At 38.3% G+C, this 27,930-nt stretch overlaps 2 protein-coding genes across 8 annotated transcripts in view; both read right to left on the bottom strand.

Annotated features, from left to right (window-relative positions):
• Positions 1-8,186: 8,186 nt before the first annotated feature.
• SDHAF4 (succinate dehydrogenase complex assembly factor 4) lies at positions 8,187-13,816 on the bottom strand. The gene is made up of 3 exons (XM_084890412.1): positions 13,724-13,816; positions 8,760-8,915; positions 8,187-8,608 (listed from the first exon to the last, which is right to left on the bottom strand). Exons 1-3 carry the CDS (start codon positions 13,776-13,778, stop codon positions 8,499-8,501), a joined length of 321 nt encoding a protein of 106 aa, XP_084746538.1. The 5' UTR covers positions 13,779-13,816; the 3' UTR covers positions 8,187-8,498.
• A 3,581-nt stretch (positions 13,817-17,397) lies between these two features.
• Positions 17,398-27,930, bottom strand: part of FAM135A (family with sequence similarity 135 member A) — an 83,641-nt gene continuing 73,108 nt past the window's right edge. For all 7 annotated transcript variants that reach the window (XM_084890382.1, XM_084890381.1, XM_084890385.1 and 4 more), the window contains 2 exons: positions 21,249-21,362; positions 17,398-18,788 (listed from right to left, as the gene is read on the bottom strand). In XM_084890382.1, the coding sequence (XP_084746508.1) occupies positions 18,583-18,788; positions 21,249-21,362 (320 nt within the window). In that variant the 3' untranslated portion in view covers positions 17,398-18,582. The remainder of the gene's footprint in view (positions 18,789-21,248; positions 21,363-27,930) is intronic.

Below are 27,930 nucleotides of genomic sequence, written 5' to 3'. Positions count from 1 at the left end.
AACCACCACAGGACATCTGTGCAGAGGGTAGTGATCTGCATGTCAGCCACATGTCTACAAGAGGGATGAGGAACTGCTGCAGGGATAGGCATGATCAGAGGCGGTATGACTAAGTAGCTGGAAAAAAATAAGGTCTGGCATGAATCAAACTTTTTTCCCCCCCCAGAGGACATTTCACTCACCTCATTTATTCCTAGCCTCATTCCACAAAAGGGTTGAAAGGAGAGAGAAGAGATATGTGCTGGTAGAGAAGGGCAGGGGCATTCTAGTCAGTATTAGTCTATATAAAACTACGAGATGAAAAGATTTGGGTTGTGTGGTCAGGTTGAAACACTTGCTACGTAGGTATGGATAACGGCAGAGAGCTGTGACTCAGATAACCAAGGGTTCAGATTTGAGGAGACAACCCTCTCGGAAGTCCTGACATTTCTGACCAGCAGAATGAACAGGAGGGGATAACTACCCACACAAAAGCTGTGTAACCTTTTTAAAAATAAGGGATCTGCCTGGGCCATTGGCTTAGGAATGAGGCAAAATATGAAGCTCTTTTGGCAAACCAAAGAATACAAATTTTATATGCCTTGAACGTAAGTACCAATCTGAATATAATGACCTCAAGTGTTAAGGAATGTACAGTTTTTTGAGGTAATGGTTACACTCCACAGTCTGTAGCATCTCAATTTACAAATTCAGAAATTTCCAAAGGGTTATTTAAGACATCCTGCAAAGACACTTTCTTGGTTTTTTCCCTTGTGGGTGTTTTCAGCTTCCAATATCCTAAGTTGCTTCTGAAAGCTTTGCTTTTCTTCTCCTTCTCACACCTGCATCAACAACAGACTCCTTTCTCAATCTGTCCATGAACAGCTAATTAGGAGTACTTGCGGTTTCAAGGTTTCAGACAAGATTCCACTTACTAAGACCAAGTTAGAAATACACGGCCTAAATATACCCATACCGTATTTTAAAGAATATAAGATGTTACAGAATTTTAAGCAACTTCCATGTAACTAAACTTCATATTCATTAATCTAGGCTAGGGGTGTCGAACTCACTCAGAGAAGGGGCCAAAATCTAAAATCCAGCCTAAATCGCGGGCTGAATGGTTTACTGAACAGTCATAAACTGACAATGTCATAAACTGACAGCGGAGTGCAGTGATGACAGCGCGGTGCGGGCCACATTGCAAGGCCTGGCGGGCTGGATTTGGCCCGCGGGCCTTGTGTTTGACACATGTGATCTAGGCTATGTAAAAGGCATAAAAATAAATTATAGGCTCAAATGTCCAATGTTTATGGAAGCATTCTTCATATGAGCAGGAATAGATATCTAACATGTTTCAGGGATTATTTAAGTCATTTTTACACTTAAAATTTTTTTCTATATTGTATGCCCCCATAAAATGGATTCTCAGCTGGCTGTTTCCTTAGATGATGGTGTGAATAAGTAACAGCTGTGTCTGCCAAAAGCCCTATAAACACCTTCTCGAGAACTAGGAACAAGTATACTTCTCAGCCTCCCCTAGGCCGCAGACATCAGACCTTAGTGTCCGCCAATCAAATACATCAACGTAAGACAAATGCAGAAAAGGGTGAGATGAGGGGAAAAGGAAGCTACTGGGACTTCATTTTGCAGGACTTCAATTGGCAGGAGTCACAGGGGTCCGGGGCCTGTGGTGGAGGTGGCTCAGGCTGCTGCCTGAAGAGGGACAGTAATTGATTTCAGGCAGCAGCTCCCTCTCCAGCCAGCACGCTTGTGCAGTTCTGAAACTCGGTCTTGGGGGCTCAGCCTGTTCTGCCAGCTCTTCCAGTGTCTGCATTTAGTACTTCCCTTCGGAAATGTGTGGTCTTTCAGGGGGATCTGCAAGATCCTCCCTTATCCAACTCCGTATCTGTATGAAGCCAGCTTTTATTACATGTCTACCAAAACAATATCACAACAGGTTGAATGCAGAAGATGATAGGAGAATACAACTGCCTTCCGTTAAGTTAGATATTAAAGACTAAAGCACTCTTCTTAATTGCTTGCGGTTTTGGAAATGTTATTTTACTTATTTTTCAAAAGATGTTATTTTATGTTGACATGTAATGGATTTATTATTGGGTTATTTTCAAATGAATTAAATATTTTACAGATTACTCAGTTTTTATTCATAATACAGCAAGTACCAATAGACATAACACAAAAGCAAAAGTTCTGCCGAAACCGGTTTGGCTCAGTGGTAGAGCATTGGTCTGCAGACTGAAGGGTCCCAGGTTTGATTCTGGTCAGGGGCATGTACCTTGGTTGTGGGCACATCCCCGGTAGGAGGTGTGCAAGAGGCAGCTGGTCAATGTTTCTCTCTCATCGACGTTTCTAGCTCTCTATCTCTCTCCATTCCTCTCTGTAAAAAATCAATAAAATATATTTTTTTTTAAAAGAAATTTAAAAAAAAAGCAAAAGTTCTTTGGCGTCCTAAACAATTTAAAGACCTAAAAGAAAAAAGTTAAAAGTATACTTTGACAGAAACCTAAGATAAAAAATTTTAATAGCCACTGAAATAAAGTAGATTATATCATCTTATATAAAAACCACAAATAATGGAAAATACTACATTTTTTTTAATTCTCTGCTGAGATTTGGGTGCATATAAGAGAAAATATATGATATTGCTCCCTAAAGAGAAGGAAAAGGAGGGAGATGCAAAAAGCAGCATATGTTAGAACCAAGGCCAAGAGTTTATAGGAATGCCAGAAAAAGGTATCTATTTCTACAAATGACAGAGCTTGCCCAGAGGACACAGAGCTGATTTGAATACTTACTAGTCACACATATTTCTTGGTATTCACTCATATGCTCCAACTCACGGACTGTGTAATAATATTTATAATTCATTCATGGTAGCCAACCCTTGCTTAGGGAAGTCAGAGGCAGCTTTAGTTCCAGTGTTTCTGCAGAGGGATGCCCACCAAAATGCTCCTCTTGAGCCAAGAATGGCTTGAGGAATCTTTCTACGTCCAGGAATATTAATTATATGATTTTACTCAATCCTATCTTCTTCTAGGTCAATGTCTAAAAAGGCTGATATCTGGCAAGGGCAGAACACGTTTGATCGCAGTATAAATATTTGACTAATAAGTATCTCAGTCAGTTTAGATTAAAAAGTTGAAAACCAGGTTTCTAGTATCAAAACCCCAGGAAGTAATAGCCTCATCAAACCTGGGAAGTCTGCTTTGGTTAGTTTGGGATGCATCAGAGTCACTTGCAATCCATTCAGTCTTCTGTCATTTGTCTGTTGGCACTGTTCTCATGAGCAGATCAAACCCACCAGATTTTATGCCAAAATGGCAAGGTCTCTGTTTCATTTATCGCAAAATACACCGATCCTAGCAGAATATCTGGCACATGGCAGACAAATAATTGGCACTGATTAAATGAATCAACTGAATGAATGAATGAATGAACGAACGAACTCATCAGGCACTCATCACTTTACTTTCCTTCCTAATTCATCAATCAGAGGCTAATAGTTGCCTTTTTTTTTTTTTTTTTTAAATCCTCACCCAAAGATATTTTTCCATTGACTTTTAGAGAGAGAAGAGGGAAAGACAAAGAGAAATATTGATGTGAGAGAAACACATTGATTGGGCCCTGTCAAGGAGAAGTCTGCAACCAAGGTACATGCTCTTGCCCAGAATCGAATCTGGGACTCTTCAGTTCGCAGGCTGACGCTCAATCCACTGAGCCAAACCGACTAGAGTTTGACTGCCATTTTTATCCTGCACTTATAAAAAGTACCTTCTTGTGCCAAAACCGGTTTGGCTCAATGGATAGAGCAGTGATTCCCAAAGTGGTCTATATCGACCCTCAGGGGTCTATGACAACCTGCAAGGGGTCTACGTCAGCGAAAAAAAAATTTGGGGGTCCATGAAATGAAAATGGGGGTCCACGATAGTGGATCTCAACATACACTGATAGTACCTATTTACTTACATCATATTATCTTATAATATAAAAACATATAAATTATTTATAAAAGAACCTATGAAGTAAAAAATTTATTATATATGTTTATAAAATTGTGTAAGTTGTAGGATAAAAACCTGCACATAATGATATACCAGTATCATCTTGTTACAAGCATACGCGCAGTAAACATTCTTGCCAATTTTTGTCTCAAAGCTTCGCGAACTTGCACCGACTTGTTCAATTCGACACTCTATAAATATGAATGTGAGAAAAATACGTTCATTCGTTTCCTGAATATTGAATAGGAAAGTGCTGAGAAAATATTTAAAAAAATATAAACTGGTAGTTTATCATAGAAATTATAGTGAATCAGTGTTATTTAGTTTGAGAATGCCGGAGAAAAGTAGGTACATTATTTTTTATTAAATTTTAACACTAAACTTCACTACAGTTAGAAATTTACAAAAAAATCAATATCAGGTAAGTAGGGGGTCTACCCAAAACCGAAAAACATGGCAAGGGGTCTACGGCACAAACAAGTTTGGGAACCTCTGGGATAGAGTGTCGGCTTGGGGACTGAAAGGTCCTGGGTTCGATTCTGGTCAAGGGCATGTACCTTGGTTTGCGAGCACATCCCCCCAGTAGGGGGTGTGCAAGAGGCAGCTGATCAATGATTCTTTTTCATCAATGTTTCTAACTCTCTATCCCTCTCTCTTCCTCTCTGTAAAAAATCAATAAAATGTATTTTTAAAAAGTACCATCTTCTGAAATTATCACTAAAATTGCTGATATATTAATAATTAACTAATAGAAAGTTTGCTCATTATAAACTATTCTATTCATCCAACATTATTTACCAGCAGAACGTGGCTTGAGGCTTCTTCTTAACTAGACTAATAATAGGTAATATTATATTTTGATTCATGTTAAGTTGCAACAACTGACATCAAAATAAGAAGAAATGCTGGACATAATTCAATTCCACTAAAACACCTATTATGTACAAGGCTCCATGGCATGAGCCTTGTACATAAAAGCTCAGCCTGTAATTTCCCAGAAATCCCCCAAGCAATGTAAAATTAAAGTGTTTAAACTATAATTACACTAGAAAAAGTCACAAGCTTTGTGTGACATTTTCTGAAAATCTGTAAATTGTTCTGTTAAACTTATCCATATTAATTTGGATTTTCTGAGAAACAGATGCGAAGATGGGATTAAACATGAAAGATATTTTTATTGGGGAGACTTGTGAATTATAAGGGGGAGGAACAGGCAGAGTCTAACACCTGTGAAGGGAAGGGGGAAGGGCAGGATTGAGTAAAAAGAGTCTCAGACAGCAGCACAGTCCTAAGAAAATTCTGGTAAGGCTGGTGGGGAGTCCTTGAAGCAACGTCACCCATCAAGGGAGTTGGCCACCATCTTCATTCCTTGTAGCCCCACCATACTCATTCACTGGCTAGAAACAGCATGAAGGAAGCATGGCCTCAGCACATTTAATTTGACTAATTAGTACTTCCCTTATCCAACTACATAGCTGTATGAAGCCAGCTTCCAGTAATGGATCCAATGGGGCAACAGCTGGAGTTCTCAGTTGATTCTACTTCCAATCAAGGGGACAATTTGCATATTAGCCTTTTATTATATAGGACTAGAGGCTCGGTGTATGAAAATTCATGCACTGAAGGGGGCGGGTCGCTCAGCCCAGCCTGCCCCCTCTCACAGTCAAGGAGCCCTGAGGCAGAAGGCGATCCGGTGATCAGGGCAAGGCATTGCCCCCATCATACCTCTGCTGCTGCCAATGCCAGCAGTGCAAGCCTTGGTCACCTGGTTACCTGATCCTCGGGAGGCTCTGGGTTGCTGGGTAGCCACCATCCGAGGCTTGCCTACACCTTGGGCTGGCCCTGGGTGGCTGGGGGCTGAGGGGACTGGGAATTCCAGATGCAGGCGCACAGCATGGCCAGACCCACCTGGGGGGGGGGGGGGCAGCGTGGCCATGCTGCGTGCCTGTTGCCCTGGTGGGGCTGAGCGCCACCATCTTGTGGCTGTGGGTGCTGCCATCCTTAAGGGTGTGGCAGTCAATTAGCATATTCCCTCCTTATTGGCTGTGGCTGCTGCCATCTTTGTGAGGTCATGATAGCCAATTAGCATATTCCCTCTTTATTAGATAGGATACTTAGGTTGTTACACATTTTATATTAGTTTTAAAGTATGTAAGCTACTTTAGTGTGCAATCCAGGTAAAACTAGACAACACAAAATAATTTAACACAGTATTTCTGAAATGTTAACTGTTAGGTCTGATCACTTCACAATTGGCTTAGACCACATTCCACTTATTAAGACCATTATCCTTCCTCTCTGGACCTTCCCAGGACTATATCCACCCTGAGTATTCTCTGCCCAGAAAAAGCCCGCCTAGAGTCCTTTAAATCTGACTCCCTGTCCCTGGGTGCTGGCACCATTTTGAGGCTCAGCCCACCTGGTATTAACTTAGTAAAAACCTTCACTAATTTGGGCTAATTAGAGGTTGACTAAATTACAGCTTAGTTTTATAGGAATGTGGTTATTACGTAGTATACACAGTAACTGCAATTAGAGAACAAATCTTGACTAAGAGAGAATGTTATGAAGACCAAATGACTAGTCCCAATTACCACACTAGTTTCTAGGGAGAACATACTTTTTAAAAAGTTTATTCTCTTTAACAAGTCTCCCTACAATCTTCTCATTGCACTTGATTCATAAGACACAAATAGTCCACTGCATTCTGTCTATAGGTTTTGCAAGCTTTCTTCCTAATTTAAGTGTAGCCTGAGGCTTCTGAAGGCCCAATCCCCGTAGCTGAGTGAGGCCACAAAACAACAAAGGAGGCCTTAAGAGGGCCCCAGTAGTTCCCATGCTTCCTTCACCCCAAATCCGTAAACTGGACTTGACTTCTCCTGACCCAGTTAGTTATCCAAAGGCCACAGGGGTAGGACCTAATGAGTCATCAGAACCAAGCTGGTCAATTCTAAGCACTGCTTTTTTCATATTTGCCCTCTGTACTTGAATTTCATGTTTCACAAATGAATATATATATCATCAGTTCACCTATGCAAATAATCACTAATTTTCTAACCGATGGCTTTTTAATACTTTTTATACTCATATAAAACAATTTCAACTCAAGTACAGTCAAACCTCATTTTTCGAATGTCTCCTATATTGAACAATTCCATTCTCAACTAAGTTGTTCACAGAAAAAATGTCCCAGTTGTCTGACAACCCTTTCAAGCTGATACCTCAGCATGACAAAAAGTGTCTCTCAGTCAACAAAGGAGAAAACGCTTTTGCGCCTAGGGAAATAAAAGATTAGCACACTTTCAAAACATAAAAAGGCCATCAAGAACGCTAATGTTGCCAATCCAGGCATGTGCCTTTGACCAAAACTGAACACGGGACCCTTCAGGCTGATATGTACTCTGCTGAGCCAAACCAGCTATGGCTTACGTTAATTCTAATGGGAAAAAATGATTCGGTTTTCAAACAAATAGCTTCTGCAACAAATTAAGTTTAAGAACAGAGGTTCCACTGTATTTAAAATTTCAGTTTCTTAATCCAGCCCCTCCCCCCCAGCCACCCCCCCCCCCCCCCCCGACACACACACACACAAACACACACCTTGCAGGAAGCCTAGAGACTTGGCAAAGTACACTCATGACTTAAGAACAACTAACATTACTGAGAGGTATGTGCTATGTACTGTGCCAAGTGGTTTTCAGGTTTTTATTCACTAAATCTTCTCAACTGCTCAGTGTGGTAGAACTAATTTTATCTCCAACTTACTGAAACAGAAAAATTAAATAACTTACCCAAGGTCACATAGCTAGTAAGTAGTAGAACCAGGTTTTGTACCCAAGTAATTTGGCTCCAAGTTAAAGACTGTTATTACTGTGGCTTTCTTAAATATAATGTACTACTTAACTCACTTTTAAAAAGTCGATATCAGCATCAAACAGACAGTCAAATGACAGCGGGAAGGATAGAGAGAGGTGGGGGAGATAATAGATCAACCAAAAGACTTGTGTGCATGCATATAAGCATAACCAATGGACGCAAAACTCTGGGGGGCGGTGAGGGCATGTATGGGAGTGGGGGAGGGGGGGAGACAATGGTAAGATGTATACATATAATACCTTAATAAAAAAATGAAAAAAATATAAAAAATAAAAAGTCAGTATCATCTAGCACAAGGCAATACAATCATTTTTAAAAAGTTGCTTTATTTACATTTGCATTTTATAAGCGGCTGATTAAACTAAGACATGATGAAAGAAGTGTACAATTCTAATCATCACTTATATACCCCAATACATTTAAGTTAAAATTAATATGTTAATACAGAAATATCTTCCCTTTCCTAACTTATGGCAGCATATTTTCTTCCAAAGCCATCATATACTAGTATACTTTTAAATACATTATAGAAATTAGAATATTAAAGGATATGCAGCAGAAATAAATTAATTCAGATGTGTGTATTCAGGAAAAGATAGAGATTAAAGAATATGCGGCTTAAAAATCAATACAGCGTCCTTTTCGTTCCCAGTCTCCATATCGGGTAGGTTCTGGGCCCCTGGGTCCACCTCTTTCTTCGGTCACAGGATTAACGTCATCTGGAAATCCTGAAGATGTGAACAAAGCAGTCAATAGAGACAGGAAAAGCAGTATGGTCAATTTTGAAGACAAGGTTGCTCGGTTAAGCAGTTAGGAGGCTGGACACCATGACTGAGCTACCGTGCAGTCTTGAAATGTGAGCAGCTTCACTGTACTTACTGGTCAGTGGTTCTTTCTCTAAATGGGTATCATCTTCTGGTGCATCAAAACGGCCTTGTGGTAAGTTTGGCTTCTTTAGGGGTTGTTTGGTAGGCTCAGACTTTTCTCCTTGAGAAGAACTTGTTTTCCTCAAAGAATGACACAGAAGGGGTGATCCTAGTAGAGTGATGATAGTGGAAAAATAGAAGCTGTTCATTTATTCTATTTTTAAAATTTAGTAATTTTACTGAATTTGTTTTTAGTTATACATTCACATTTGTCAATTTTCAAAAAGTAGAAAAGTACATACAGTGAAAATTCTTCCCTCAGTCCATATTTTCCAGACAACCATTTCCTCTCCTTGGAGGCAACCACTGTTATCAATGTGAAAAGAAGAGCTTTGAAATGAGCTGGTTAACCATTATCAAAACAGTAGAATCAGTTTTCAATACTGATTCCTGTCTGAATGGAGATGCAGAAAAAGAAGCCCCTTATGATATTTTGAAGCCACTTGGCTGACCACATCTTTGTTTATTCCTGATTATACACGATCTGTGTGGCACATATCCCCCCCTCCACGCCAAGAGGGGCATCTTACTATAAAGTGGGCCCACGTTGAAGTGCTCTCAGACATATGGCAAAGCAGAAGCAAATTCTCTGAGAAATAATTTTTCAATCCATTTCTCATGAAAGTCTCACAGAATCCCAGAAATTCTGGAGCCGAAGAACTCAATAATGAAATGAGGAATGTATGAGAGCGCACTGGAAATAGAGCAGTCCAGATGGAAGAGAGAATTAACAACCTTAAAGGGAGAAACCTAGCAATGACCCAGGAAGAAGAAAAGAGAGAACTAAGAGGGTTTTTTTTAATGAAAGAACTCTATCTCACTACATCAGAGGGAGCAACATAGGGTAACAGATATATCAGACGGAGAAGAAAAGAAGGGAACAGAGAGCCTACTAAAAGAAATAATTGATAAGAATTTCCCAAGCCCATGGAAAGAACTTTCAAATGGAGAACACCTAATTATAACAATCCAAAAAGATGTTTTCCGAGATAAATTTTCCAAGACACATTTTATTGAAACTATCAAAAATTAATGACAAAGAAAGAATTCTCAAAGCAACCAGTGAAAACAGGACTGTACCATTCAAAGGAAACCCTATTAAACCATCATCAGATTGCTCAACAGAAACATTACAAGATAGGAGAAAGTGGAAGGAAATCTTCAAAATATTTTTTTAAATATACTTTTATTCCTGGTCAGGGCACATGCCCAGGTTGCGGGCTTGATCTCTAGTGTGGCAAGTGTAGGAGGCATCCGATCAATGATTCTCTCTCATCATTGCTGTTTCTATCTCTCTCCCTCTCCCTTCTCTCTGAAATCAATACAAATTATATATATATATTTAAAAAGCTGTGGTTCATTTACATTATTGAAAGATCCCTTACCCTTTAAGACAGCATGGAGGGACCTGGAGGGTATTGTGCTAAGCAAAATAAGCCAGAGAAAGACAAGACTTGCATGATCTCTCTCACATGTGGAATCTAAAAAACAAAATGAACTGAAGAACAAAATAGATCCAGAGATATAAAACATGGAACAGACTGTAGAATCTCAGAAATAAGGCAGGATGGGTGAGTGGATGGGATGAGATTAACTAAATAACTTATATGCACATATGCATAACCCATGGACAAAGACAACAGTGCGGTGAATTCAGGCCTGGAATGGGAGGTGGGTTTTGGATAGAAGTGGCCAGTGGGGGGGGGGAAGGGACACACACATTCATAATACTGGCAACGATAAATATTTTTAAAAAATAATAAGATCAATAAAAACAACAAAAAAATTGAGCAGTATTAATCAAATCCCAAAAGAAATTTTATTTATTTTTAAAAAGAATTTGATATGAAAAGCAGATACCCGAGAATAGACACTTCTGAAAAATAAGGATAGGAGGTCTTACCCTACTAGATATCGAGATTAATTACAAAGGTAAGATTATTAAAGGCAGGTGGCATCAGTACATGAACAGACAAATAGAGTAATGCAATTGAAAAGAGTCAAAGAAATAAACTCAGGAATATGTATAGTCGAGGCCTGATGCAAGTCGAAATTTGTGCAAGAGTAGGCCTTCCTTCCCCTGGCTGCTGGCACTGGCTTCCCTCCGGCCCCAGCTCCGTCCAGAATGATGTCCGGTCTAATTAGTATGATATGCTTTTACTATTATAGAGGATTATATATATATATACACACATAATACATACATAATATATAAAATGTAAACTTGATGTATTTTATTTATTTATTTAAATTAGGGACTTATTTTTTAAAATATATTTTTATTTCAGAGAGGAAGAGAGAGGGAGAGAAACATCAATGATGAGAATCACTGACCCATTGCCTCCTGCGGATCCCCTCAGCCTGCAACCCAGGTATGTGCCCTTGACTGGAATTGAGCCCAGGACCCTGTAGTCCGCAGGCCGATGCTCTATCCACTGAGTCAAACTAGCTAGGGCTACAGGTAAACTTGATTTATGAATAGCTGGTAACATATCAGTTCGAGAAAGGGACCTGGGACAACTGGTTATTGCTATGAAAAAAAAATGAAATTGGTTTCCTGCCTTACACCGTACACAAAAATCAATTTCTGGTAAAAAAAAAAAAAAAAGACAAGACTATAGAGCTTTCAGAAGAAAATATAGAAAAATATATTTATGACTTTAGGGTAGAAAAGACTTTATTAGACAAGATCACAAAGCACTGAAATAAAAGAATTATAAGATTAAAATTATGAATCAAGACATTTTTGAAGCTATGTGATTGTACATACAGATTCATTATTGTATTCTGTATACTGTCTTACATGACTTAAAAAAAACAGACACCATACAAGTCACAAAAACAGCTCACAAACTGAGGTATTTGGTACTTACAAAACTAAAATAGGGCCGAAACAGGTTTGGCTCAGTGGTAGAGCGTCGGTCTGCGGACTGAAAGGTCCCAGGTTCAATTCTGGTCAAGGGCATGTACCTTGGTTGCGGGCACATCCCCGGTGGGGGGTGTGCAAGAGGCAGCTGGTCGATGTTTCTTTCTCATCGACGTTTCTAGCTCTCTATCTCTCTCCCTTCCTCTCTGTGAAAAATCAATAAAATATATTTTAAAAAACCCCAAAAAACTAAAAAAGGCTTAGTATTAAAATATGTGGAAAATATAAATAAGACAAACAATCCATGAAGAAAACAAAGATATTTCAGAACAAAACTAACAGTTTGAAAAGATTTTTAATTTATCTCACCATAGGGAAGCAAAATTGCAGTAAGATACTATTTCAGCATCTTACAGTCACACAAAAATGAACATTTCTGATGATATCAAGTGTTGGCAAGTATGTGGAGCAACAGGAATTCATATTCTTCTGGTAGAAGTGTAAGCTGCCAGTAAGAATGGACAATGAATGCCTTTATAACTGGCATCGTACTGTAAAATTGGACAGACCTCTACCTTATGCTCCAGGAATTCCATTCCTTGAACGAGAGCACCAATCCTATATAATAAAGAGGTAATATGCCAATTGACCATCACGCCCTTGTACCAGATGGCCACTCCCATGTGGTCTCAAGATGGCCACCACAAGTTGGTGGCAGGGGAGGGCAGTTGGGGGCGACCAGGCCAGCAGGGAAACAGTTAGGCATCCATCAAGCTGGCAGAGGAGTCGTTAGGTGATGGTGAGGCTGGCAGGCAGGTGAGCATTTGGGAGCCAGCAATCCGATTGTGGGAGGGATATCCAACTGCTGGTTTAGGCCCGATCTAAATGGGCAGTCAGACATCCCCTGAAGGATCCCAGACTGGAGAGGGTGCAGGCTGGGCTGAGGGACACCCGCTGCACCCCCACCCCCCCCACCCCCCCCCCCCCCCCGCATGAATTTCGTGCACCCAGCTCCTAGTAACATATAAGAATGTGTAGCAACCAAACCTGGTGTTTCTAGAATTATCCAAATGCTCATTGAGGAGAATGGAAGAATGTATGATATGTTTTATGTTTTCATAGTTGAGCAAATAACTACAACCTCTAACATCACTATGGATGAATCTCAAAATACACAGTTGAAAAAAAGCAAGTAAAAATAAAACAGAAAAAGGGTGGTTGTGTGAACACAACAAAATGTTAGTGTTATTACCTTGGAGTTTGGATAACGTGGGGCTTTCACTTTTTATATTATTCATTCTGGACCATTTAAAATGTTTACTCTTAACAAATGATATGCTTGGGGAGAAATGATTACAGAAAGGAAAACCAACTGCATAGAAACTTGGGACCCACGAGTATGAGGGGCAGTAATCCTGTTTCCAATTTACACAATTCCTCCCAGATGTCCTAACTTAAAACTATGCTTAGCATACATACTCTGTGGGTTAGGTCTGTACTACACTGAGAAAATGTCCAACCAAAAGGGATTAAGAAATACCAGTTTTCACTGCAAGTATCCATACTTTCCCTGCATTAACAATTCCTAGCTGCATCTAATTTTTATTATTTATTTGCCTGTGGCCCGCTTCTGCACTTCTCCAATTTTTTTTTTTCATAGTGTTAACTGCACAAATCCTCTGTGATGTAAATAAATAAATACACGAATGACTCCCATTCCCGAAGGGCCCACTTTTCCACTGTTGCCACAAGCATAGAGTCTAGTGCGCTGAGCAAGTCCCCCAATACGCTCCCGGGAACGCTTGCTGGGGGTCCCCGGGTCAGAGCAGCGCCCGGAGGAAGCGGGCGGCCGGCGGGAAGGGCGTTGGGATCGTCCCGCTCCGGTCCCAGCCCCGAGGGCCCAGCCGCCGGCACCCGCCGGGGCCGAGCGGAGTGACCGAGGAGCTCGGCGGCCTTCCGCACCCTCTAACGCCGCCGACACATCGGCTTCCCCTTCCTCGCGGCGCCGGGGACCCCGCCCGCGACCCCGGCTCCGGGGCCGGGCGCCTTACTTGCCGTTCTCCACGCTGCAGCCGGAGCGCGACCTACAAACCCCGCGGCGGCCATGGCGCGGACTCCCTCCTGTAGGAGGCGGGACTGCGTGAGTCCGGTGGGCGGGGCCTCCTCGTGGGGCGGGGCTTCCGCCCTCCAGCGTTTGGCTCAGGCTTTTTGTAGACAAAGGAGGCCAGGAGGGACGGCGGCCCAAATTACAATATTAAACCCCCACATCGTGGCTGAAGTGGGATGAGGGAATAATTTCGTTTATATATCTAAATCTGAGGGATTAGGTCTCTTGGAAGATCTCTTTTATAGTATACAAAGATTGAGCATCTTTTACCCTTTGCCCTCAGTTCTCGCTCTCGGTTACTTTTTAATCTATTGTTTAGTGAACTCCTCATCCGTCAGTCATTGACCAAATGACCTGAAAGATGAGTTTTGGGTGAAGTACAGGGCAAGGAAAAGCTTTCCGTCTGGTCCAGGCTGCTGTGAAAGGAGTCCTGCCAATTGGCCCCTTAAGTTCCAACAGTTCCAATTTGTTGGGAGCATATGTGGCAGACCAGGAGGCTTCATGTAACCCGTGGAAGTCTTTTTTTAAATTTTTATTTTATTTTAGAGAGAAAGGAAGAGAGAGGGAGAGAGAGAAGCATTGATGGCAGAGAGAAACATCCATGGGGTGCCTCCTGCATGCTCCCTATTGCGGGTGGAGCCCAAAACAGGGAGAGGGGGTGGTGGGGTGAAGGGGAGATGTGCCCTCACCAAGAATGGAACCAGGGACCTCTTGGTGCATGGGTCAATGCTCAACCACTGAGTCTCACTGGCCAAGCTGGAAGTCTTAACAGAATTATAGTATAGAGCTCCAGACTTTGTCTGACCACTTGACGTCAGGTGGCTATGCAATCTGAGTTTCCCAACAAGAACTGGTTGTTATCTTGTTATCTGGTCCTTTTAGATTTTTTTTTTTTTTTTACTAAGAGGAAGTGGTTTATACAGAACAGGGCCAGAGACCCCTCCGCCCCAAACAAACAAACCACAGCCAATTTTCATTAGCATACTTTTGACCCAGAGCTAATATCTACAGTTTAACAAGGAGTTCCTTGTGTGAGAAAAAAAACCTCAAAGATGGATTACAGCCCTAACCTGTTTGGCTCAGTGGATAGAGCATTGGCTGGCAGATTGAAAAGTCCCAGGTTTGATTCTGGTCAAGGGCATGTAACTGGGTTGCAGGCATATCCCCAGCAGGAAGTGTGCAGGAAGCAACTGATCAATGTCTCTTTCTCATTGATGTTTCTAACTCTCTATCCTTCTCCCTTCCTCTCTGTAAAAAAAGCAATGATATATATTTTAAAGATGGATTACAGATGAGTTTGCTCAATGCACTGACCCAGCTGGCAAGGGACTGGCTTTGGCTTTAAAGACCCATTTATGAGAGACCCTCAGGAACAGCAGCGAGGGGGAAAAATCCTCCTGGAGGCCGAACGTTATCTTGTAATTTGTCTGGAAGGAGATATGACATTTCCTTGGCACTGATTTAGTCAAGTGGTAAGGGACTGGGAAAAGGCTTTGGGATACTTCTGTGGAATTGGACCTCTCATAATGGCCCCAAAGCATAAGAATATTTTGATCTGATTGAATGCTCAAAAAAGGTTCTCATTGCCAAAGGGCTCTTAATCAGAACAAGTTTACTTCATTGCAAACATACTATACCAAAATTTTATGGTTTAAAAAACACTTATTCTCTCCCACTTTTTGTGCATCAGGAATCCAGGTGCCAGAGTGCCTCTGGCTCTACCTCTTAAATGAGGTTACAGTCAAGCTGTTAGCTGCAGTTCCAGCCTCATATGGAGGCATGACTAGGAGAGGGATCTGTTTCCAAACTCACTCTCATGATTGTTGGCAGGGTGTTTCAGTTGAACTACATGCCTCCTTTAGTTCTTTGCTATGTGGGCTTCTCCAAAGATCATCTCATAACAGAGAAGCTGCTTTTTCCATAGACTGAACAAATAAGAGGAAGGGGGGGGGGTGATCAAGATGAGAGACAGTCATTTTGAACCTCATCTCAGAAGTGACATCTATCACTTTTGCTGTATTCTAGCATGAGAAATAAACTAGATCCATCCCACTCTCAAAGGGGGGGTGGGGGGGGTGGGTTCACACAAGGGGTGAATACAGGCAGGTGGGGTTTTTTGAAGGCCATTTTGGAGGCTATCACAATGACCCACTCTGTAGACAAGAGTCTCCTTCTCCCACCAGTTTTCAGAGGCATCAATGCCATCAGAAATATAAAAAACTTCCAGGTCTTTTTGAGATTGGAACATGGCTCTGATTTTGCTCATCTAGCTTCCTTTATTTTCTACTGTTTACCAGAGCTGGTTCTCCAGCCTCTCCATCAATTCTAAGAGCTGCCTAATATTCTTCTTAAGTTTATCTTATTTTCTGTTGTTTTAACCAAGAATTCATATTGGTATACCCTATATAATAATAGCCTAATATGCTAAGTGTCCGGTAGACCAGTTGGCCACTCAACCAATTGAAGTATAATATACTGATATGCTAAGGCCACTTAAATGCTTGCTATGATGTGCATTGACCACCAGGGGGCAGTTGCTCTGATTGGTAGGTTAGATTGCTGCTGGGTCCGGCAGATCAGGACTGAGCCAGATGAATCAGACACACTCTGGAGCCCTCCCCAGCCCTGATCATGCACCAATGGGGCCCCTCAACCTGGCCTGCACCCTCTCACAATCCAGGATTCCTCTGGGGATGTCAGAGAGCCGGTTTTGGCCTGATGGCATTATGAAAAGTGGCTATGATGCGCATTGACCACCAGGGGGAAGATGCTCAACACAGGAGCTGCCCCCTGGTGAACAGTGAGCTCCCACAGGAGAAGTGCTGCTCAGCCAGAAGCCGGGCTCACAGCTGGTGAGTGCAGCAGCAGTGGCAGGAGACTCCTGCCTCTGTGACAGCACTAAGGATGTCCAACTGATGGCTGATGGACCCCCGAGTGCATGGATTTCATGCACCAGGCCTCTAGTGTTTTAATATACTTCAATCTCTAAAAGACAATTATTCTGTTTCAGATAATCATTCCCCAACCCACTCCTGCAATCTGAATTTGGAGGGGAATAGCATATGATAGCTTCCCTGGTGATCCAGAAGTAAAGTTTGTTAAATTTTTGAACCATGATTATGGATAGGCTTTTAAAACTGTATTAATACAACCAATAACCAATTAACCAACCATGATCATAAGAGCAATCTACCCTTAAATACAATTATATGATTATGAGTAAAAAGAATCCTTTGATTATCCTGGAAGAGATTATTCAAACTTAGAAATAAGCATGGCATTTCAAATTCAGGGTCAAGATACGTGAAGATGAAAAATGTGTGTGGCAAAAATACATGATAGATAATACATATATTTACATTTTCCAGTTACAATGCACTTGGTATATTATTGCTTAATCATTTCATTGAATTTTCAAGTACTTTTTTAAAAAGTAAAGATTTATGGAGAGCAATCAATGAAATACTGTATAATATATGCAAAAGTTGTAAGTTATAAAAATACTTTACAAAAGCTATAAGTTATATAATCATACTAGCCTATAATTAATATATTCAATTATAAATAAAAATATACCTCTAGTATTCTGAAAATAAGCAAGTGTTTTTTAGCTGTTCCTCTAGTCATTTGTTCATTTATTAACACCAGAGGCAGTGACACAATGCTAAAAATAAACATGCATCAATTATACAATACATACTTACAAAAACCTTACGTTTAATCACAACTGGTGAATAATGCAAGCAGACCTTCTATCCACCTTAGTGCACTATGATTTTCGCAAGTAAAACAATAAAGGAAAACAAAATTTAATGCTGTTCAGCACCTTTAGTAAAGTCTTATCATCTCCATATCAAAAACATTTGCATCTGTATCACCAAACATGTAAAGTTAGTTATTTTGTTCTATTTTTAACATGAATTATTTTATTTACATCACTCTATAGTTCAACAAAATTTAACAATATTTAAAAATTATCTAAATTCATAAAAGTATTTCATAAATTTCAACATTTAATTATTATGTACAGAAATCCATGAAAAAAGTTAAAAGAAATGTAGTCAGAAAGTTCAAGCAACATTACCAAATTTAACAAAATTCCAACTAAATCAAGGCATTCAAACATTCAAAAATCTCTAGATGTTGCTAACATGAACATGAAAAGTTCCAGTAATAAAAGGCAATGTGAGAAACAATGTTGAAATCACCAGTAGAAAATATATTGTAATAGGCATGACATATGTTTTAATAGTAGTAATGAATTTTTGTAGAAAACTTTTATAACATTGTCACTACCTCATTTGGCAGGGCTGAAGAATTGATTTAAAAAAAAATATATTTTAGCAGCCATAATTTTATTTCCAGTTAAAACATAGTAAAATGTTAAAAGTAAAATTTGTAATTAACTAAATATACCCAATACTAGAAAATTTAAAATCCCATGCTGTTCTAGCAATCATGGCCTCGAGTATGATGTGTCTGAATATATGGATTGTGGAAAGCCAATAATAATCAGACATACATATGGGCTTAAAGTTTCACTGAAATACTTATGTAGCAAAATATATTAAAAAGTAATAGAAAAGTAAAAAGATAAAATTTAAAAAATATTGCACAGCCATGTTACCTATAAAGTAAAGTTGATGTTTAAAAAGCACTAAATATGGATGATATAAATTATCTTCCATATAAAAAGGTATAAATATTTCTTAGAACTTACCAACATCTATAGTTTAAATATAATACATTATTTGAATCATTGTTGAATGAGGTAATTGTTAAGTATCTTAACAATGTTTTATCCTACTGGAAATATTTGAGAGCAGCAACCAGAAAGAATTTCTCTAAAAATATTTCTGAATCAAGAACAGCTATATGTGCAGCTCTCCCAATGAGTGAGTCAGCTGTATTAGGCAATGCGTTGATGACATTATATCGAACCAAATTACAGTCCTTGCTTTGCAAAATTGGGCGAAGCAAATTGTGGATCATTTCTGAATAGATCTGTCCTATGGAAAAAGAGAAAAAGTAAAGTTAGTTCACATGATTAACTGAAAAATATTCTATGCTATTTTAAAACTTTAATATATATATATATATATATATAATTTCAGAGAGGAAGAGAGAGAAACATCAATGATGAGAGAGAATCATGATTGGCTGCCTCCTGCATGCCCCCTAGGGGATCGAGCCTGCAATGGCTCACTGGGAATGGAACCATAATCTCCTGGTTCTTAGGTCAAACACCGGTTGGGCTCTATGCCTAGTTTAGTATAATTTATAAAATTTAGTTACTTTATTTCTATTTAAAGTAGAAAAAGTTGTCCATGTCTATGTGTCATATATATATTTTTGCTTAATCCCTTCACCTTTTCCCACTCAGCTCCCCAATCTTCCTCCCCTGATGTATTTAAATCTCTGTTTCTATTGTTTGTTAAATTATTTTTTTATTATATTATACTTTAAACCTGTATGGTTTTATTAATCAATATCACCTCAGTCGATTCAATAAAAAAAGTATTAAATGTTATTTTGAAAGATTTTATTTTCCTTTAATTATCATTTTTGAGACAGTTTTAAAGAAAACATGATTCTATTATTTACCTAGCCAAGTAAAAATAACATATTTATTATACATAATTCTTATCAATTTAATATTTTTAATTCAAAGCAATAAATATAACAGAGCAAATAGTTTTCTTCAACATTAAGTCTCCTATGATTCATTAAATCATGAAAAGGTAGCCATGCTGAGACATTTTGATAAGGCAAAATTTAAAACTTGTCTACAGCAAGTTTCCACAGCAGTTGACATTTCCCCACATATTTCCACAATACAGGGATTGATAAAAGTAGGTTAATAATAATAAATAATACAATAATTAATGGATAAATAATAATAAAGTAATTAAGGAATAAATAATACAAAAAATAAACTGTTCGTGTACTCACAACTGTAAACCTACTTTCGCCTATCCCTGTATTTTGAGAAGAATGCCAACTTTCTATACTAGTCAGAAGAACACTGTGAGTTTGGCTCAAAGATCAAAGAGGATCCTTTTTTTCTGCTCTGAGTATTTATTTAATGCTTGGTTATGCTTTTAATTCTAAAGTTATGCTTCTTTCTCTCTCTTTTTGGTTAATTCTTATAATGGACTTATTGAGGTCATGCTAAGCATAAAAGATCAAAGTTAGATATGTATACACATAAAACACAAACTACTTATAAGGAGCAAAACAGTTGTTAATGCTTATGCATTACTACATTACTAACAGATGAGTGCTAACACATATCCACAGAACCTATAAATTTTAGAAAGGCAGGTATTACATTTTGGAGGAGAGGCAGATAGGAATGAAAAGAAGGCAATCATATATAGAAGTACAATTAGAGAAAGGAGAAGTATTTTAGAGGAAGATTAATATCACATAGATTCACAGACAACCTCTTCTCTTAGTTTTCACTGCTAGTCAAGTTGGATTTCTGGTTTCAAGCTATTTAAAAATTATTCTTACATAGGAAGAAATCCAAACCTCTATTAGATTTTCCCTGTCCCCCAGCGGCAAAACAAAGGACATTTATCTAGTTTTAGTGACCCATCTGAATAAATCTCTTCTAAATTTTTGTCCAAAGTGGACTCTTACTATGACAAAAGTAAAAACACATACACACACAAGTTATTCTGATGTCTCCAAATACTAAGAAAATATGTTAAATGAGCAGAGTGCCAGCACCCTGCTAGGCAAGTCTAATACCAATGTATCTAAGAGTCTCTGCCTAAAGAAGCTGTTCACTGTCATAATGTGGGAAAAGCAAAGATTTAAGAATTTGTTTAAAATTAACCTTATTCCAAAAAAGGAACAGAGGCAACACAGAGGTAACACCCAAGTTCTTATCCTAAGCCTATAATTAACCACCAGGGACTTTGTATATGACACTTAGCATCTCTGGGCCCCAGTTACAAAGTGAGCAAACAGGACCGAAGTTTCCTTCTGGCGGCAAATAGCTATGATTTCTTTTGTTATTCAAAATTAGCAGAAGAATAAATAAATACATTCTTCATCAGCCACTATCAATAAAGTGGTGCAACTCCCTGTTGCCATCTGAGGTACAAAACGAAGATTCAGACCAACATGTAGCTTGACCATTACCCTGATCACCAGTCCCAATAATCCCGAGGAAATCAAAGTACAAATTGTTTATGAGGCAGCAAAATGGAGAAGCATTTGTAATTAGATGAGCTATTTCATAAGAACTATTACTGTTTCACTGGTAGACACAACTGATGTGGTGGGAGCAAAGAAAGGAAGAAAAATGGAGGAAGGATAGCTGTTAATATCAGTGGGTGGTCAACGAAGTAAAAGAAAAAAGAAGGATGAGACGAAGAAGAAAATGACTACAAGAAACGTTTGGGAGAAAACTCAGGTATAGCTATAACTCTTCAAAATACTTCTAATGACTTTGTTACCTGACTGTTTGTCCTTTAAAGCTGTTTTACACATTTCAATGCGGGCAGAGTGATAAGGAACATAACGATCCTGCAGAGATCCCACTAGCACAACATTTTTGAAATAATGAAGCCCTGTGAAAAGAAAATAGCAATTATAATGCAATAATTAACCAGATTTAGGATTTATTATTTTAAAAGTCTAGTTTTATTTTTTAAATGTATTTATTTATTTTAGAGCTAGGAAGAAAGAGGGGTAGAGACAGAAACACCAATGAGAGAGAAACATGGATGGCTTCCTCCTGCAAGCCCCCTACTGGGAATGGAGGAATCAAACCGGTAATATATTGCTTCATGGGCCAAGGCTCAACCACTAAGCCACAACAGTTGGACTAGTAGCATACTAAGTGACCAAAATATTTTATTTCCTCAGTAGCACTGTTTATGGTTTTTAAAATACCTACTGAATTTTCTCTAAATATCTATATATTACCTATAACCCCCTACCCAAGCTTCATTTATGTAGTGTATGTGCTCATATGAGACGTGTGTTTGCAGAGTGAAAGCAAGGATTGTGGTGTGGTGGTATGAGGGATGGGGAGAAATTAGATATGGTGGACTAAAATTCCATAGGAAATATTTCACATTCTTACTTTTCAAAGGATATTTCTCAATATTTAGTAATATTTCCCATGAAACCTATATTCTTCCTTTAAAAACAAATGAAACATATGAATTCATTTAAAGCTTTTTAACTTTTTTATTTCACTCTTTCCTAATGTTCACATTTTTTCCTTACTTAAATATGATGTCAAGAGGATACATACTTTGATTTTTTTTTGAGTAATAATAATAATGGGCTTCATGATCCATCCCTAGACCTGTCAGATTCCTTTATTTTTATATTCTATTAAACTAAGTGATTTGTGATATTAACTAAGTACTGAAACTATGTTCTTAACCACTTATTGTGGTTAATGTTCCAGTTTTACTATTTGTCTCAGACTAGTAAGAAATAAACATTTTATGTGATTATTAAATAACATACAAATCAATAATGGCAATACATTACAATTGGGGTGTGTAGTGTATACAATTTTGTTTCTGGAATGTTCCAGATTAAAATTTTGATACTTTTTGTCCACTGAAATTCATATTTTTAGATAAACCAACTGTGGGAACTATTGTGGATCCAGAATAAAGGAAGCCTTTGTAACTAAGGGTCCTAATAATGAGAAGACTATAGATCCCCATTCAGCCAGTTGAGACTGTATATAACCTTTATACCAAATGTAAGACCATTTTCCTTTTTTTTTTTTTCCCACAATGAGGAGATAACAGCAATTTAAGTATAGAAAATCCAAGGGATATAAGTAAAATAAACATCTACAATAGGAATTCAATTACACAATCATATTTTAAGGATATTAAGAAAAATTGATTTCCCCCTCCATTTTCACATTTCATGAGACAAATTCATTCTACTTTGGCTCCATTTGACAGCAATGTCTTCATCAGCAATTAGTGCTACTTTAGGAATTATCTACGTATCTTAGAGCAGATAGATCTTCAAAGTGGTATACATTTCCCCCTTAGGTAATTTAAGACTCTCTTAATTTGGAGGTGAGCGATAATTGTAAAGGTGTATAAAGTCCAAAGACAGGTTGAATGATTTTTTAAAAATGGGAGATATTATAGTGGTTTGCTACTGACAAGAATAATCTGTACAAAAGAGAAAATTGATGTGAGAGAGGGATGGGGCAGCTATTAAGCCAAGGCTTTAAATAAGCAGGGAGTAGATGGGCATGAATAGCTTTAAGGAAACTGATTTCCAAAATCCAACTTCCATATGAGCACTTTTCTATAAATGGCTTGTCCTGCTCCCACATTACAAGAAAAAGATATTTCTCCAATTTATTTCAGATTTTATCATGATGTATAGCCTTGGGGCACACATCTTCCATAAATCGAATTAAAATAATCTTTATATTTTTATGATGACATATTTACAGTAAATATGTACAACTGGATATGTTAGAAAACATATCCTCTGCAACTATTTCAAATGATAGAAAGTGTTTTTAGATGTCACCCTAAAATTTTATTAGGGGGTATACACTTTTGCAAAAAATTTTTAGTGGTTAAATGAGCCAAACATGTGAAAACCGTCCTACTATATGTCATTACTTCCAAGTGGTTTTTGATACTGCACTTTGTAAATCTAAGTATGCTGCTGTTACTGAAATTTTATCCCAAGTTGCATGAAACTAGTCATATAACAAAACAATTAGCTTCTTTATTTATCTAAAAGGTATATATATGTATACTCCATAAAGGGCTACCATATTGCACAATTTTAGGGGCACAATTCATACCACACTCTGCATAAACAATACTACTTGGAGCTGTGCATTCCATAGTCTATGCTTAATAACGTTCATTTTTATTTTTTCCTATTTTTCCTTAAACTGCCAGCATCTTCTATCCCCTCTTCACTCTTGCTTTCTATTTCACTGAGAATATGATAGAAAAGAACTTCCACATACTCCCACCTTAACACAAACCCACTTACCATACCTGTACTTTCATGTTCTGCCTTCACCCTAGCTCCTTCTGATGAACTGTTCATGCTCCCACCTCAGGCTAGCCTTTTTTTAAAAAAATTTCTTTATTGATTAAGGTATCACATATTTGTCCTCAACCCCCATTCCAACCCCCACTCCTCCCCACTCATGCCCCCATCCCCTATTGTCCTTGACATTGGTTAGGCTCATATGTATGTACCTAAGTCCTTTGGTTGATCTCTCCCTTTTATCCCCAACCTCCCTTTGAGGTCCAACAGTCTGACCCATGGATCCTTATCTCTGGGTCTGTTCTTGTTCATCAGTCTATGTTGTTCACCATTTCCCCTAGATGCGTGAGATCATCTCCTACTGGAAGTATACTTATAATAAAACATGAGACAAGCAATAATCGTTTAGCCCTTATACTTGTATGCTAGTATCCCTCCTGCTTATTTAAGGCTATGGCTCTAGTAGCTTTCCCATCCCCCTCTTACATTAGTTTTCTCTTTTGTATAGATCATTCTTATCAGTAGCAAAACATTATAATCTCTTCCATTAAAAAAAAAAAATCAATCAACCTGTCTTTGGACTTTATACAACATTACAATTACCCCTCACCCCCAATTCCTTTTTTTATTTTTTTTCAAATATATTTTATTGATTTTTTTATAGAGAGGGAGAGAGATAGAGAGCTAGAAACATCGACGAGAGAGACATCGACCATCTGCCTCCTGCACATCCCACACCAGGGAGGTGCCCGCAACCAGTGTACATGCCCTTGACCAGAATCGAACCTGGGACCGCTATATCCACTGAGCCAAACCGGTTTCGGCTCACCTCCAATTTCTTGGTACATCTTTATATAGTTATATCATAAAAATAGTAGGCATTACATTTAAAAATTACATTAAATATGCTTTTCAAAATAATAGCTTTTTGCAGAGAATATGATATACTTTAAAATATATATCTAAGATATATATATTTATATATATTTATATATAGATATATATACATATATATTTATTGAGTTTGGAGAGGGAGAGAAAGACAGAAACATCAATGATGAGAGAATTACTGCTCAACTGCCTCCCACACCTCCCCCACTGGGGATCGAGCCCACAACCCGGGCATGTTCCCTGACTGGGAATCAAACCATGACCTTCTGGTTCATAGGTTGACGCTCAATCATTGATTCAGCTAGTTTGGTTGATATGCTTCTATAGTGAAATGACACTCAGGTTGAGAATCACTGCTTTAGACTGACATCCTTGAGGGAAGTGTCTATGTCTCCCCAAGTTCAGGCATCTCAATGGAAGAAAGGTAAAATCAATAATGATTAGATTGAGGACATTTCTTTTTTTAAAAAATTGATTTTTAGAGAGAGAGGAGGGGAGAGGGAGAGAGAGAAACATTAGATCAGCTACCTCCTGCACACCCCCTACTGGAGTTGGATCCTGTAACCCATTAAGTGCCCTGACTGGGAATCAAACCTGCAACCTCTCAGTGCATGGGACCAACTCAGCCACACTGACGGGGCTAGTTGAGGGAATTTCTAAGACACTTTAAAGTGTTAGATTCCATGATGATGAAATAGAATAAAAGATCCTAATTCTATCCTAGCTGGTTTGGCTCAGTGGATAGAATGTTGGCCTACAGACTGATGGGTCCCTGGTTCGATTCCGGTCAAAGGCTTGAGGGCTTGATCCCCAGTAGGGGGTGTGCAGGAGGCAATGATTCTCTCGTCATTGATGTTTCTATCTCTCGTTCCCTTTCTCTCTGAATTCAATAAAAATATATTTTAAAAAAGATCCTAATACTGATATAAATATATTGTCATATTTTGAAATGTGATTCCTAAGACAGTACTTTACTTTTAAGATGTATTTTAAATTTAGTAATCAATCTATCTCAATAGTTTTCAACATAAATTAATACTAAAAATGTACTTTTGTTTAGATGATTTGATTTTGTGTTATCCAAGAACCAAGTAGTTAAATAGATTGTGACTCTTTTTGAATCTTTGGGTTTCAATTCCTTGAAATTGTGTTGGCTGGAGAAGGCACAAACTCAAAGTGAAACATGGTAGGCTCAGAGTCTCAATGGGAAGTAAGGGAATAGATAATCTGAGTTGAAGTCCATCTAATAAAAATGTCTGGAGTTTTTTTATTTTATTTTGGAAGCCTTTTATTCTAGGTTCATCTTCTCTGCACCTACACTGATTCTACCTGCTCAAAGATGACCTAGTTAACGGCCTTCAGGTTAGCACTTCCCTCAGCCCCTAAAGTGGCTAATTTTTGGGTGAAGTTACATTTAACTTGTGAAAGTAACAAGATTTTCACCATCTACAGAATGAAATAGAATTTAAAAAGTTTTAAAAATAATTTAGTTTACTTTTCAAGATTACCAAGAAAAAGATTAAAGTAAATCGTCAATATTTTTCTGTACTGTGTAATAACATGATTTATATGAACACTGTAAGTGATGAGTTTCATTTTCATTATTATAGTCTTCCTAATACTTTTGGAGTCTCATTTTTTTCTGAAACTTTAATGTTTTAAAGCAATTCATATTGATTCATTTTATCTACTTTTTGAAATTGGCTAAAGCCCTGGTTGTTTTGCATATTAAAGGACTTTTAGCAGAGTCTAGAGACATTTTTGTTGTCACACTGTGGATTGGGGGTTTTAAGAGTGCATGTTTTACTGGTATTTTGTGGGTAGAGGCCAGGGATGCTAAATATACCTACTATAATGCATAGGACAATGCATGATGACAAAGAATTATCCAGCCAGAATGTCAATAGTGCTGAAACTGAGAAAACCTTGTACTCATAAAACGGACATATTCTAAGCAATATTAAACTATTCTTATTATTACTTATTTTAAATACTATGTTAGAAAGAATTTGCTCCCTAAAATGTTAGCTGATGCTGATTCGTTCCCATATTTTCAGAAACAAAATACAAATGTTATTTACAAATCCAGTGATACCTATTATTAAACACCCCTATAATCTACTGGAAGAGAAAATTATCTTGAGCCACAGTAGCACAGCAGGAAACTCCTTTATTTGTCAGAAAACAACCAGTGGTAAAGAGAATCTAAGCAGATGTTTTTGGGAAGACCTTAAAAGGATAGTATGTTTTGTAAGTTTCAACATGAATAGATTCTTTTCTGCCTATATTTGAGCCCTTATAATGGAATGTAAAAGTGCCCATGATCCTTGTCTCTATGTAATCTTGACTACTTCACCATTGGTGTCACCTAATATATATATAATATTCATTTACCTTCCACATTGCTCTAGTTCCTTCATCTAAGACTTTGTACCTTTCACAGAGTGAAACCATAAAAGAGAAATCACCACTAGGACGTTTTGTTTAAAAACACCTAATAATCGCATTTTGGTTACTTAAAACGGTTATGTAAACATTGTTCTATGCTTTTTTGCTTTACTTATGTTTCTAATGTGAACCCATATATTTCTACATTGTGAATAAAGTAATTATATGTATGTTAGAGGCCCGGTGCATGAAATTCATTCACTCGGGGGTTCCCTCAGCCTGGCCTGTGCCCTCTTGCAGTCCGGGAGCCCTTGGGGGATGTCTGACTGCTGCAGTGGCAAGAGAGGCTCCCGCCACTACCTCTGCACTGGCCAGCCATGACCACAGCTTCTGGCTGAGCAGCGAGCCCCCTGTGGGAGCACACTGACCACCAGGGGGCAGCTCCTCCATTAAGTGTCTGCCCTCTGGTGGTCAGTGTGCGTTTTGGCAACCGGTCGTTCCACCATTTGGTGAATTTTCATATTATTCTTTTATTATACAGGATAGAATATACAGTGTAATAATTTCCTAGGAATTGACTACTCATTTCTCACAATTCTCTAAATGACAAAAAAGGGAGGAGGGGGACATGGCTCAAAACAAACTTGCTCCAACCCCTGTGATAATGTTATAATTTAAAAACCAATATTTGTTGATATTTAAAATTGCAATTAGAAATAGCCTCTAAAGAGAAATCATGTAATGAAAATATACATTAATGGCTTAACATAACATGGCTTGAACCATGCTTGAATGCTTACTAACTCTGTGACCTGCAGCAAATCACCCAACCTCTCTATGCCTCAGTGTCCT

This window comes from Pipistrellus hanaki (genome assembly GCF_964339955.1).
Source record: "Pipistrellus hanaki genome assembly, chromosome: 7".
In the NCBI taxonomy this organism is placed as follows: domain Eukaryota; kingdom Metazoa; phylum Chordata; class Mammalia; order Chiroptera; family Vespertilionidae; genus Pipistrellus; species Pipistrellus hanaki.
The sequence above is the reverse complement of the archived record's forward strand: the minus strand, read 5'-3'. Positions and strand labels throughout refer to the sequence as shown.